The following is a 13,775-nucleotide window of genomic DNA, read 5'->3' as shown; positions in this document are numbered from 1 at the left end:
CCCATAAAATCGACTTTTTGAAATATGTCGTCTTTTTGAAATATGTCGTCTATAGGTTCTACTCATCCACGCACGTAAAACAAAATGTCGCATTAGCGCACGATTAATTACTTTCTTATTTTCATATCTTATAGTTTCACAACTACATTTTACACCTCAATGCATGTTATGTAGCAACCACACAATGTTATTGGACGTAGATCTTCTGCAACACTGTTGCTGCAATAGCAATGGTTTTCATGTGAACCCGAATTCACACGTCAGTGTCTACCATTGCACTAGCAATACTGTACATAATCTCACCATTGGATGTCATTTAGTTGGAATTAAACCTGGAATACATATAATTTTCATCTCTTATTCCTCCCTACGCCATGCGTATACGCAAGTACAATCAATTAATCATCGCAAAAGAGAAAAGAAAGAAAGAAAGAAAGAAAAATCTATACTCTCGATCACCAGGCTACATCAGTGTGCCAGTAAAGATGCTGAAATTCATCTCGAAACAAGATCATATATTCCACTTGATACATCTCACGATTCTTTACGTAAGTTGATGTTTACCACTAGTTATAACTTGATACTAGTACATCAGCATGTCGATATATTGCAATCAATACGATGGGAAGTACTATTAGCTAGTACAGATCAAAAAGTAATTAATCCATTGCAACATGAGAAAAGTTCACATCAAACCTATCCTATCAGCGTCCATCCAGTAGAGAAAAGATTAGAGGAAAAAAGGAGCAAGAGAGCTATGTACGGGCGTAAAATTACGGGACAGGGCTGAAATTCGTTGGAATCCTAAGAACGTGTGACGGCTTCTCTGATACAAGTTGATTAATTAATTAAGCTGAGCTTTCTGTGTCCCATTTCGTCAATTAAGTAGCTACCCTCTCACACAAACACATTTACCATTTAGGCTGAGTTTAGTTCCAAACTTTTTATTCAAACTTTCAACTTTTCCATCACATCTAATTTTCCTACATACATAAATTTCCAACTTGTCCGTCACATCGTTTCAATTTCAACCAAACTTATAATTTTGGCGTGAACTAAACACACCCTTACCCACACTCGAAAAAATAAACGCCGGAATGCAGTTGTATAAGCCATACGGTTGAACAAATGCTGATTATAAACCGTACAACTTATCGGCAATAAAATAATACTACCAATTTACAAGTAAAACTTTTATATATGTTTCTTCAGTGATTTAAATTCCAATGCTAAAAAAAAACTTTGATGAAATATCTCAAAGTCAACTCTAAAATTAAATTTTAATGTTTAATTAAATTAGATGGCTGCATGTAAACAATAGTTATACTGAAGTTCAAATTTGGCATCTTTTTCTTAACCTTCTGCGGGGTCATTGGATTGTCAAAAGCTAGCTTGCAACTTGCTCTGAAATATTTCATGAAGATTAGATAAGTCAAAAGCCTGAATTAATTGTCCTTGTTGTCGGGACAATGGGACATAAGCGGGATATGGTATTTTGTACTACCTCCGTCATAATATGTAGGATGAGGTTAAATTATACTAGAATTACGTATCCATGAATATGATGTGTTTAATCCCATCGTAGGTTGCTACTTGCTACTCCCAATAAAAGAGATAGTATATGTTTTATCGTTACAAACATCCTTGTACGTACTTTAGATTGTCCTAGCATTAGATTATAATTTGAAGCAAAATTTAACTTTAAAAATTACAAGCACCTAGGACGGAGGGAGTAGATTGGAAGCAGGTTTCTTCAACCTCTATGGCCTGCCTCGATCGAATGCCCTCTTTTAAAAAATTTTCTCGGTGAAGGTACATATGGGCCGGACAGATCCTAATTAGCCAGCACCAGGCAGATGCATCCCGGGATATGATGGGATTCCACAAAATACCAGATATAAATCCAGATGGAGACCATAATTCTAATTAACTAAACTGCATGCATGAGATCTGGAGCTGTTTAATTTCATCATTAGCTAGAGCTAGCCAGTTTAGCATACATGAATTTCACATTAATTTATGCATACTATAGTTATTTCACACATACTCGATCACTGTCGAACCGTCGGTTTCATTAAGTTTGATCCGCCGTGCTTAACTGAAACATAGAAAAACAATAAATTGAAATACGAATAGAAACAAAACATGCCCATGCTCATCGAAATGAACTGATCGATGACTAGCTATAGCTTCTCCTTTATTTAATTAATTCGGTAAAAGTACAGCAATTCTCATCATGCACTGAGCTCTACTACATGTGATCTGTACATAATTACACACGCACATAATCCATAGAAAGAAAAGCAGAAAAAGATGAGATCGATGAACTCCAAGAACTAAAGAATTAATTATTACATGCACGATCACTATCAATATATATTGTCCGTGTACCGTAAGTTGCTGGTAGCTAGCTAGCTAGCTACTTGTCGATTACCACCATGGACAATGGCGGCGGCGGCGGCGGGTGGCCGGCGGCGTGAGATCCTTTGTGATCACTTACAGTAGACGGCGGTTGCAAGGAGAGGGCGAGGTAGACGATGGCCGGAGTGCAGGCGAGGACGAGGCCGACGGGCACCATCCACAGCCGGCTGTTGGACGGGTGGAACGCCACGGCCCACCACGCCAGCAGCGACGCCCCCGCCATGGCCGCCGCCACCAGGCACGCGTCCACGGCGACGGCACCCGCTGCCACCTCGCCGCCGATGGCGCCCGCCGCCGCCGCCGGCGGCTTCTCGTCGTCGTCCATGCCGTATATACTTTGGAATGGTGACAGGAAGAAAGAGGAATGAATTGAAGGTGGTCAATGGCGGCTTATTAGCTCTGCTTCCTGTATGGCTGTATATAGTCTCGTACTACTGGTGTTGGTGTGATGTGGTGGTTTACGTTATTGGAATTGGAAGCTGCACCCAACCATTCACTGCCTATAACTTACTCTTTCCTTCCTGGTCTTGCACCACTCGGTGTAGGTGTGTTCTGGGCATGACAACAACTTAACATCGAGAGACCAAATAGATTGATCGATCGCCCAGTTCGATTATTTATTTTATTATTGTATAAAAATACCTTTTTTCCTTCACAGAATTTAAACTTATTTCTACTGTATTGCTTATTATTACACTTATTTGTTCAAAGCTACTGTTAGTTAGGAGTACCGTTTCTTAAAATAATTTACTGTATAATTAGAGAAAATCCAAGAAATACCATTAATAAACACTCAAAATACAAGAAATGTCATCGATAAGTGTGAGTTCTATAAAATGTTGTCGTACAAGTGATTTTATCTCAGAAATGTTATCATCGTTAGGGTTCCGTCCATTCCGCGCCGTTAAATGCATTGTTCATTCTATAGCATTTAATGGAGTGATATTAATGTAACCCTGATAGTGATGGCACTTCGGGGATAAAATCACTTGTACGATGACATTTCATGGAACTCGTACTTGTCAATGATATTTTTTTTGGAATTGAACGCTTGTAAATGATATTTCTTGGATTTTCTCATATAATTAAGTAGCTAGATAATCCGTGACAACATTGCATAGGACGAGGACCAAATCAAACCAGCCATGTAGGCACCATATCAGCTAAAACCATCATCCAAGTAGCATTACTGTATCTGGTTTTACAAACCGATTGAGGGGCGTGATTTGAACTCGACGCTTATTGAAGGACCTAAAGTGAACTTTTTACTTTCTAAACCGGAGTCAGGAAAGCCCATCAATTATATCCATTCTTTAAGCCCAATTATCAAAAGCCCATTTCAGTTCCTTCCCTGTCTCGGCCCAAACCTCCCCACTCGGCGACGCGACCACCACCACTCTCTTCTTCTTCCCCATTGCCGTCGTCGATCTCGCCGGCGACACCGCCGCCACCGCGCCTCCGCCTCCCTCCCTTCCGCGGATCGTGGCGGGCTAGGGTGTGGACTCTCCTCCTCGGTCCTCCACGGATCGAGCCCGCCGCCGATGGGGGTGGTGATCGAGCGGGAGGAGTGGGCGCTCACGCCGCTCGCCTACCCGCTCCTCTCCGCCGCCTCCCTCGCCGCGGTGCTCCTCCTCCCCTACTTCTCCCCACCGTCGTACGCCACCGCCGCCGCGTCCCCGTCGTCGCACTCCCCCTTCGACGTGGGCACCACCCCGTTCCTCCGATTCCGCCGCGGCTTCCTCTTCGTGTTCTCGCTCGCGTCCGGTAAGCGCTCTCCTCCATTCACCATTCTGCCTTGCTCGAGCCAGCATGCGGGGGGGCTCTGATGGGTCTCAGTTGTTGTGTAGTGGCGGAGGGGATCCATTCCGTGTTCGGGGAGGATGAGTTCGCGCGGTGTGGGCTTGGAAGGGAGCAGATGGCCGCGCGCCTTGCCGCCGCCGCAGCAGCCGTGCTCTTCCTCGGTGGGCTTTCCGGCGTCGTCTCAGATAAACTGTGAGTAGTTGTGACTTTTGGGGAGCAAACTATTTATCCTTTTCGCAGCTCTGTCAGTAGAGATTTTCATTCAGACTATGAATTGCTGCTGGATGGTCGAATTACTTGTAAATTCATCAAATTCCTCACGCTTATGTGATCTCCCATTGCATTTCGAAACAATGTTGATGGTATTCAATGTTTAAATAGAGGGACTACTGCTTCCTAGTAATCAGGCAAGCTATGTTTGGTGCCTGATTCTGGAACTTTTGTTGACTGTTTTGTTTAAAATCTAGTCATGATGTTTACTAGTTGGTGGTTAAGATCAATAAGAGTTTTTCATTCATGTTGACCCTGCTGGTAGAACATTTTGTTATCCTTCACTTGTTTATTACCAATTCTATACCAAGACATACCCCTTCACCACCAAGCTTATTAGCCATCCATTCTCTGTTAAGGTATGGTGTCCAAGTTCTCCCAACAATTATGGGTGCCTAATATTGATTGTATGAAGGTACACCATACAATTTGGAGAACCAGACTATGAATTGCTGTTGGATGATCGAATTACTTCTAACTTCATCAAATTCCTCACATTTATGTGATCTACCATTGCATTTCGAAACAATGTTGACGGCTTCCAATGTTTAAACAGTCACTGCTGCTACTACCCAGTGTAGTCTTGCTAGTAATCAAGCAACCTCTGTTTGGTTCCTGATTCTGGAACTTTGTTTACTGTTATGCTTATAAAATCAAGTTATGATGTTTGCCAATTGGTGGTTAGAGTTTTTCGCGGTTTTGTAGGCTGAACAATTCCTATTTCATTCATGTTGACCTGCTCGTAGAAAATTTTGTTATCCTTCACTGGTTTATTAACAGTTCTATACCTAGACATACCCCTTCATCACCAAGTTTATTAGCCATCCATTCTCTGATACGTTTTCCAAGTTCTCCCAACAATTATGGGTGCCTGATATTGATTGTATAATGAAATAATGGTAGACCGTACAAACTGGAGAACTAACTTTTGGTTCTGCCTTGCAATTTCTGAACTTAAATGAAAGCCTTAGCTTACATTATTTCATATTGCAGATAGTTGTTGCAAAGTATATTATATATTTTGCTATGTTTTTCTAGTAATGTGGATGCATGTAGATTTTATTCCATCAGCTTCACTTTATCCTTCTTAGTAATATTTGAGATATTATGCGACTTAGATGCATGTGTTTTTATTTTTCTGATTGATAGAATAATTTATGCTCTGATGTTCATAGAGGACCACGGCAGGCTTGTATATTCTACTGGATGCTTCAACTTGCAGTGGGTGCCTTGAAGAGTTTTAGTGGGCTTCGTTGTGCATGGATTAGCAACTTGATTTCGGCCCTTGCCTCATCAATGTTCTATTTCTGTTTCGAGACATGGTTTGTGGTGGAGCATGAGAAGGTTTGTGCCTCTGAAACACTTTCTGTTGCAACCGTTAACTATATTGCTGTCCCAGTTTGTAACTGCTTTTTCCTGAGTTTCAGCAAGGTCAGAAGCAAGATTTGCTGTTTGATTCCTTCTGGCTGATGACATTCTTTGAGTCAATGTCCCTTCTTGGAAGTCAAGGAATTACAAATCTATTGGTTAATGATGATGACAAGGGATTTCTGCTACCCTATGCATTTGCAGCTTTACTATCAATAGTTGGTCTTCTATATATCAGAAAAAATGCACCAAGTACTACTCATCATGCATCTGTCATTGGGAGCTACCAAAAATCATTTTTTGCTCATGTCTTCAGAGGTGAGTGGTGAGTCTTGTCACCTTATCTGTTTGTAGTGCTCTGTATCTCATTTCAGTTAATACAGACTTATCACCATTGACTGAAAAATGCCAACGAATTTCTATAAGATGGAAATTGGCTATCATTGTTTCATGTCATTCTATTCAATACTGTTAGGCTTTTCTGTATTGTTGTTTCTGTTCAAGCAATGCCAGGCGTATGAGTGCATGCCCGGATGCCCCTATCTTGGGAATGCGATTCACAGAAAATTAATATATTAATTGCCGGTGCATTATTTAAACCATGTACAAATAGAACCCCAAAGTAAAATATCCTATTCTGAATGGAGAAGTTGATATATTTTTGGGTTTCTCAAACTATTTTCACATGAAGTTGTTTGTGATGTGGATAATACATAAAAGAATGCAGTCATTAGCAGAACTAGTGGTATACCGCTATAAAGGCTAGACCTAAATATGAACTGCTGAGTGCCGAATGGCATGTAGCAGTAATTATACATTGGCATGTGCTAAATTACACATGTAATAGTGGAGTACACGGAGCATGAGGGAGCCATGGCCCCAACACCCCTACCAGGCTTTTGGTCACTTTCCCTCCGCCACTGGTTGTTACTGTGCTGTTACACTCACTCTCATATTGTGAAGCTTGTCGGTGCTTACACATTTCATTTCCACCTCTCACCAGAGTTTTCTGCATGTTTCAGACAAAAGAGTACTGATTCTGGTCTTAGCTCAAGCAAGTATACATTTCTCTATGTCAGCCTTTTGGTTTCTCTGGGCACCAACCATAGTGGTATGAGTCTGCGCTGAAGTTATTCTGCTAATTTTCAAAATGGAACGTATGACCAGGATTTCAAAACTGAGTGTTTAACTCATGCTGTTACGCTCATAGATCTGTTGATTGACACAGGCTGACGGAAGGGATGCTCAGCTGTCACTAATTTTCCCCTGTTTTCTTGCCTCAAGAATGTTTGGAAGTGCTAGCTTTCCATGGTTTTATGGAACCACAGCTCCTTTTCAGAATGAGGACAGCCTAACGATAGCATATGTTACTGTGGGGATCGCTTTATCAATTGTGGCTTATGATTACCAGGTATGCAATAACATATCTTCAAGGGCTCAAGGCGACATGCAGTAGAAAGTTGGGGCTATAATCTGTGTGTGTTTTAACAGGATATTGGGACATTGGTGATACTGTTCTGCATCTTCCATGCATGTGTAGGCTTTATTCTTCCTTCACTAGCACGATTGAGAACAATGTAAGTCAATGTATAGATAGAATTCAAGTTGAAGTCTGTTGGAGCTTTCTGTTTAAATAGCTGATACTGCTGAAGGTACCTGCCAAATGAACTACGTGGGGGCATGATGAGCTTTTCTCTGGGACTGGCAAATGCTGCTATCTTCATTTTCCTAATGCAGGTAACTGTCTGAGGTTCTCTTGGTAATAATAATGAAGTGTGGTAAATAGTTAATGTTGGGGTAACATGAAATGTCTTCACCATTTTTCTTGAAGTGTGCTACTGTGCTGTACTTGGTATAGGTTTACCTACCCTTATCTTAGGTTATATATTACTTTTCTTTTCTCTGAACTATGTTGTGATGTCATTTTCCTTGTGACACTTAGGACCATCTTTATCATAAAAAAGATATACATTTGTGTGCCCATATGCCTAGCAGAGACTCAGAGCATTCTGTTTTGCCTGCAGGGTTCATACCATCAAAACATTGCAAATTCAACCATTCTAGGATTTGCGGCCTGTGGCCTTCTAGTGGCTGGGGGTTGCATTCATATGCTGAGGCGGCGGAGAAAGCACACTCGGCAAGATACACGCAGTTTGTAGAATCTTGGGCAGATAATATGGGATTACACAACCAGCTTCAGGTTGTTTTTGTACTAGCATCTTGGATTTTCCACGTTTTTCATCACCTCTGTTTCTGTTTCTCAGTAGCAATATTGTCTACGTGCTGACGACTGGTGTGTGACTCATCAAAGATAGATGTAGGATACAATTTTCTGTACACAGAAATGGTTCCATCGATGACTGAAACACTCAAGAATTCTGTAGACATGTAAAGCTGCTACTGTTTAATGCCATTCTTTTTCTTCCATTTATACCTGATACAGTGACCCATTTTGTTTCTGGTGATCTGTCTATGTGTTCACTTGGGCTGCACCCAACATTGATGTACCATCAAAAGACAATCCCTGATCATCAGGGCACGCAAGACAGCAACCAGTGTACAGTGTACCACCTGAAATGAATATATGTACTCTTGTCAAGATAGATGCATGAATTACTGTACTGTTCTGCTGTTACTTGTTATTAATCTTTGATCACGATCGAGCTGTGGGGGTTACTCTTATTCACATCTGAGAGAACATGTTTGCACTGTTAATTGTTATTTTCATTTGGAAAAGATGCAGCACGCTTACGAGGCAGCGTATCTGTTCTCCAACCCCGAAACAGATACTGTCACGTACGCTAGAACATTGTTAAGTGCTAGCAAATCCGTTTGCTGATCGTCGTATCTTCTCTATGCAGGACAAGTCGTCAAAAAGAAGAATATCTTGTCTTCGTGTGTTCCCGGGAGTTGCAGAGGTTAGGAATTTGTCTCATCTGAAAGCCTTCTTTTCACATCTATATGATACAGTGTATCTCACATCTGCATTAACACCACTTATTTCTCTCTCTCTTTAAAAGAAATTATATGATTTGTCATTGACAACCACTTGATTATATGATTTGCTATTGATAATATCCCATCGTACAAACGTTTTTCTTTGTTGCTTTTGCCGTCAATTGGTTGGTAGTTGAACTTTGTTAGCCCCCCCCCCCAAAAGACCATTTTGCCCCTAAATGTATCATGCACTAAGCAAACTGATACTTATTTTTATTATTCGCACTAATATTGAAATTAAATGACAATGGATTTAATTGCGTTGTTTGCAATTGGTTGTAAAATAGCACTAGATATTGCAAAACTCTCTAGGTGTTTTGGGTATTATGAAAAAAACCAAAGAGCTATTGTAGGTTAATTGGCGGTGCAATGGCAAAAGGTGAAGAAAAACACTTGTATGATAGCATAAGGGAAAGGTTATACGTACTATGAGTGCATCTAGATTTTATATAATTTTCATCTACCTAAATCAAACGGGTGAGATGATGATTGTTAGTACAAATTTATAAAAAAATAGTACAAATAGCAATGCTCTTTATCAATATTTAAATCCAAAAGGATAGATCATGCACTCGAAATTCCATCACGGTAAAGTTATTTTCCCCCTTTCCTCGTTGTCAGACGGAGGGGGAAACAAAATGTGACATGGGGACAAATTGTATGTCTGAGAAGGAAGAGAAAAAGGAGAGGCAAGGAACATGAAGAAGATGAGTCATTAACCACATCACTGTAGACTGATGGACAATTAACCTGCTGACCAACGAGCTCTTAACTTTGGTGGTAACCAATTGAATTAATGAAGCATCTCCCAGTGTGTGGCTTGACCATGGTCGACGTGCCAGAGCCCCGTGCACTCAACCAACAATTTTTTTTGTCCCTAAAATCTGCTTTACACTGGGCACAAAATCGACCATAGCCTATAGTCAATAACGCAATAGTAAGATGCGTGCTTTTGCATTGCATATAGGACAGTAATAAAGGTTTCCAAGGCTGGGCCAAGTGATCTGAACCTGCAGCTGCTGCCTACTTTGGAGAAGAAGCTGCATGAGGCAGAGAAAGTAGGACGACTCGATCGTCTCTTCTATTCTCCTCCAATTGATCTGTTGCTATCTGTACACGGGTAGAGCATCCGGAGTATATGTGCGATCAGTATCGGAGCTCCTGCCATTTCCTTCCTTCTCTCTAGAAGAACTCATCTGTTCATCTCATGTTATTGTTGGAGCTGAAAGTGTTAGGTAGTTTTCTATTTTAGACCAGGGAAATGGCTATGGAATTCAAGTTATAACCAACCGAAACAACGAAACAAAATGTGATGATTCTAGAACAAAATTGTATGGAAGCTAACAACCATACTGTATCTCAAAATAAATTAACTTTTTCTTTGAGAAACAATATAAACCCAGACGTTCACAACACAAGCACACTCATCACTGTAAACACACACATATACATCATACCTATATGAGCATATCTGAAAGATTAAACCGTCAAATCTTCATATTGATAAAGTCATCAAGGGTGTCTTGCTGTTGATGAGTATGTCGTCTATCATAAAAGAATAATTAATTGTAAATTTAAGTTTTCATTTCAAGTCTAGTACTTAAAATTTGGTAGACTGGTTCCACGGGAAAAAACCTAACTGGTTGAGAGTATGTATCTTTGAACAAAATCAACTTCTTTTATGCATCTAGTCACTCTCTTCAGCCAATTTTGAGAATTTTTTTTAATGTAAGTTTGAGCAGTCTTACTCCTATTTTTTCTTGAAAAATACTACAATGGCACGTGCATCGGAGACAAAAAGATACAGGGTCGCTACACGAGCCCATACAGAGTGAGTAGCAAGATCAGGATTAAGGAAACGTGCATCAAAGTGTGTGAATACTTCCAACAACTTGCACCCAGCTGAGGTGCACCCGTGGACCCTGCATATGCAATAATTAAGCTGAGATTATGCAAGATGTATATATGTGTGTGTGTGTTTCTCCAGTGAACCACATAACTGATGAAACCGTGGACAGATGATCCAAGTTGCAAAGGACCAAGACATTTCACATGCATGCATGCCGGCCAAAATGCACAGCTCCAATTGTGCAACATGCTTTCTGAAATTAAATTATGGAGCTTGACAATAATACGGCAGATGCTGCTGGTGATGTTAGATTCAATTCGCCCATAGATTTTTTTTTCCTTGATAGTATATATAGATAGGTTTGTCCAGAGCTAGAGAGCATTAAATCTGTGGGCTTAAGAGTTGTGGTAATAAAAGGCAGTCTTGTAGTAAAAATATTTAACGCAACTTGGAGAATGAACTTACACAAACATACAGTATATTACACCCAACTTCTTGTCCGTGAGTATCGAACTATGATCACTAGGCAGTAAGAATCAAGATGCTAACACCGAGAACTCAGAAACAATTTTAAATGTTAGAAGGCTCCAAAGAAATTAAAATGGTCTAAAATGTAGTACTAGTACTACTAGAATTAGGAGATTACTTTGCATTGCTAAGTGGGTTTGCAGCTAATTAACGATTGTAATTTCCACATAGCAAATGAGGACAACCAAACTCACCAAAGTTTGTAACGGTCCCCTGCTTTTCTTTGTCTCGATGCAAACTCAAATAGTATTAACTAACTATTTATTTGGATCGCGTCTGATTAATTACGCCCAATCAAGTGGGTGCCTGCCGCCTAATTAATCCACTTGCTTAAGTATGAAACTATTATCGATAAATTAAAGCATAATAACAGTTATTTGCTTCAACTTGTAAATGCATGTGCAATCTCAACGAACCAATAATATATGCTCCAATTGGCGTCGTACGGAGAGAGAGAAATGATCGATAGATACAACTCCACAAAACTTGGGCTTTATCTTATCAATTTTTTATAAAAAAAAACTTATTTTTGGACTTTGGAGAATGTGATGTCGACGTGTGCTTTGCCTCACCTCGTGGCGTAGTTAAGAAGCACTACTAATTTCTTGATTCGCACAGGGCAATTAAAGTAGTGCAGAACTAGTAATTAATCTGCAAATGGCCAAGTGACGGGTAGATCGAGATTCGATCGCACTACCTTAATTAGCTAGAGCTTAAACTAATGGTACTCTCCTAATTAGTGGGAGAGAGATCAATGAAAAAAATAATCAGAGATGTTGCCAAAAAAAAAAGAGAAAAGAGATACGGCTTGGTTTAATTAGATATACATGCACGGGTACGGCAGAAAGTAGCTGGTAGCGTGAACAAGAACAACTGAACAACCGATTATATTCCTGCAAAAGATTAAGCTTAGGTATCGTCCAACTTGAGATACAGTGAGTGTCTGAGTGTGATCAATTTGTGGTTAACCGTACTCTCTTTTTTTACTTCACATGTCGGCAAAATTTGCTGATCGACGCATTAATTCATGGCTGGACTAATTAGCACTCAATCTTGTCAAAAAAGGGTCTAGTAGGCATCGATCGATCACTCGTTGAATAAAAGTATTAAACCACCACCCGTGCATCGGTGATATCGTGTGTCCATGGAGATCATACCAGCAAAAACATCGATCGGTAGCTGGAGGTGATGCATGCCAAGTTGGTTGGTAAATAATTAAAGGCCAGGCCAGGTAGATGGATGCTTTTTAAGCTGCGGGGTGTTTAGTTTGAGCGTGCGAAGTTTTGGCGAAGTTTTGGCGTGTCACGTTAGGTATTATATAGGGTGTCGTATAAAGTGTTCGGGTACTAATAGAAAAACTAACTACAAAATCAGTTCAGTAAACCACGAGACGAATTTATTAAGCTTAATTAATCTGTCATTAGCGAATGTTTACTGTAGAACCACATTATCAAATCATGAAGTAATTAGGCTTAAAAAATTTGTCTCGCAAATTAGTCGCAATCTGTGTAATTAGTTATTTTGTACCCTATATTTAATATTTCATCCAAGTGTTCAAATGTTTAATATGGCAGGGTGTAAAAGTTTTGTGTGGGAACTAAACCGGGCCTGCATCTCGACATGTACTGCAGTACTGCTGGTGCTGTTGCTAATCCACTTGCCACACACTGAAGCAATGCCGATTACTGCTACAAATACTATACTCGTAATTATCATCACCAGAAGTCCTGGATATTTGTGGGATGAAAGCGAGCAGTGGATAGGATCGATAATGGCATGCATGCAATGCATAGTGCAGAGCCGTACGTACAATAGTAGTATGGGTGTGTAGTTCATATTAAAAATGGAAGTTTGATTGAAATTGAAATGATGTGACGGAAAAATTGAATGTTTATGTGTGTAGAAAAACTTTGATGTGATAGAAAAGTTGAAAGTTTTAAAAAAAAGTTAGGAACTAAACCAGGCCTATATAGTGAGGTTTGTCTAGAGGAGCTAGCTACTGTAAATTCTTCTAGAATTAGAAGCTTTCATAAATAGTTCAGCTTTTAGTTATAGCTGTAGTTATAGAATCTAAAAAATAAATTAGAAGCCGAAAGCTAAAAAAAACTTAGCTTTTTTAAATCCTCAGAAAATGTTTACCAACCATCTGCTTGTCGGTATCTCGCTGGATTGGCTGGAGCTGGAGCCTGGAAGCAACCAAAGGCGAAGAAAAGGAGGAGCAGTGAAGAGGAAGAGGACAGGGGTAGCAGCAGCAGAAACAGAAGCAGAGTGACAGGGAGCTAGACGATGGGTGTGTTTAGTTTACGCTAAAATTAAAAAGTTTAGTTGAAATTGGAACGATATGACGAAAAAGTCGAAAGTTTATGTGTATAGAAAAGTTTTAATGTGATGAAACAATTGAAAATTTGAAGAAAAAGTGAGGAATTAAAGCAGGCCGACAGTGATGAGCCGATGAAGATGTTGATGGACAGATGCATGCACCTCCCAAAAAACCATCCACCCGTCGCCTTTCTATTTCCCAATCCTGCAGCCAATCCGCTAT

The 13,775-nt window shown here is 40.1% G+C and overlaps 2 protein-coding genes across 2 annotated transcripts; one reads left to right on the top strand and one right to left on the bottom strand.

The window, feature by feature from the left end:
* Nucleotides 1-2,175: 2,175 nt before the first annotated feature.
* Nucleotides 2,176-2,865, bottom strand: LOC127783261 (uncharacterized). The gene has a single exon (XM_052310498.1). It carries the CDS (start codon nt 2,744-2,746, stop codon nt 2,420-2,422), a length of 327 nt encoding a protein of 108 aa, XP_052166458.1. The 5' UTR covers nt 2,747-2,865; the 3' UTR covers nt 2,176-2,419.
* Nucleotides 2,866-3,794: 929 nt separating this feature from the next.
* On the top strand, nt 3,795-8,286 carry LOC127781193 (uncharacterized). The gene is made up of 9 exons (XM_052308113.1): nt 3,795-4,185; nt 4,269-4,413; nt 5,667-5,835; nt 5,919-6,177; nt 6,882-6,970; nt 7,088-7,270; nt 7,351-7,436; nt 7,512-7,596; nt 7,884-8,286. The coding sequence occupies exons 1-9, from the start codon at nt 3,963-3,965 to the stop codon at nt 8,016-8,018; spliced, it is 1,374 nt and encodes a 457-aa protein (XP_052164073.1). The 5' UTR covers nt 3,795-3,962; the 3' UTR covers nt 8,019-8,286.
* The last annotated feature ends 5,489 nt before the right edge of the window (nt 8,287-13,775 follow it).

This window comes from Oryza glaberrima, chromosome 8 (assembly GCF_000147395.1).
Source record: "Oryza glaberrima chromosome 8, OglaRS2, whole genome shotgun sequence".
In the NCBI taxonomy this organism is placed as follows: domain Eukaryota; kingdom Viridiplantae; phylum Streptophyta; class Magnoliopsida; order Poales; family Poaceae; genus Oryza; species Oryza glaberrima.
This window is presented reverse-complemented; position numbering and strand designations above follow the sequence as displayed.

What these genes read in the sequence shown, in the direction of transcription:
- LOC127783261 (XM_052310498.1), bottom strand. Translation starts at nt 2,746, where the DNA reads ATGGACGACGACGAGAAGCCGCCGGCGGCGGCGGCGGGCGCCATCGGC.
- LOC127781193 (XM_052308113.1), top strand. Translation starts at nt 3,963, where the DNA reads ATGGGGGTGGTGATCGAGCGGGAGGAGTGGGCGCTCACGCCGCTCGCC. An exon ending in CGTGTTCTCGCTCGCGTCCG is followed by an intron (nt 4,186 to 4,268) that starts GTAAGCGCTCTC and finishes GTTGTTGTGTAG; the next exon opens with TGGCGGAGGGGATCCATTCC. An exon ending in CTAGCACGATTGAGAACAAT is followed by an intron (nt 7,437 to 7,511) that starts GTAAGTCAATGT and finishes ATACTGCTGAAG; the next exon opens with GTACCTGCCAAATGAACTAC.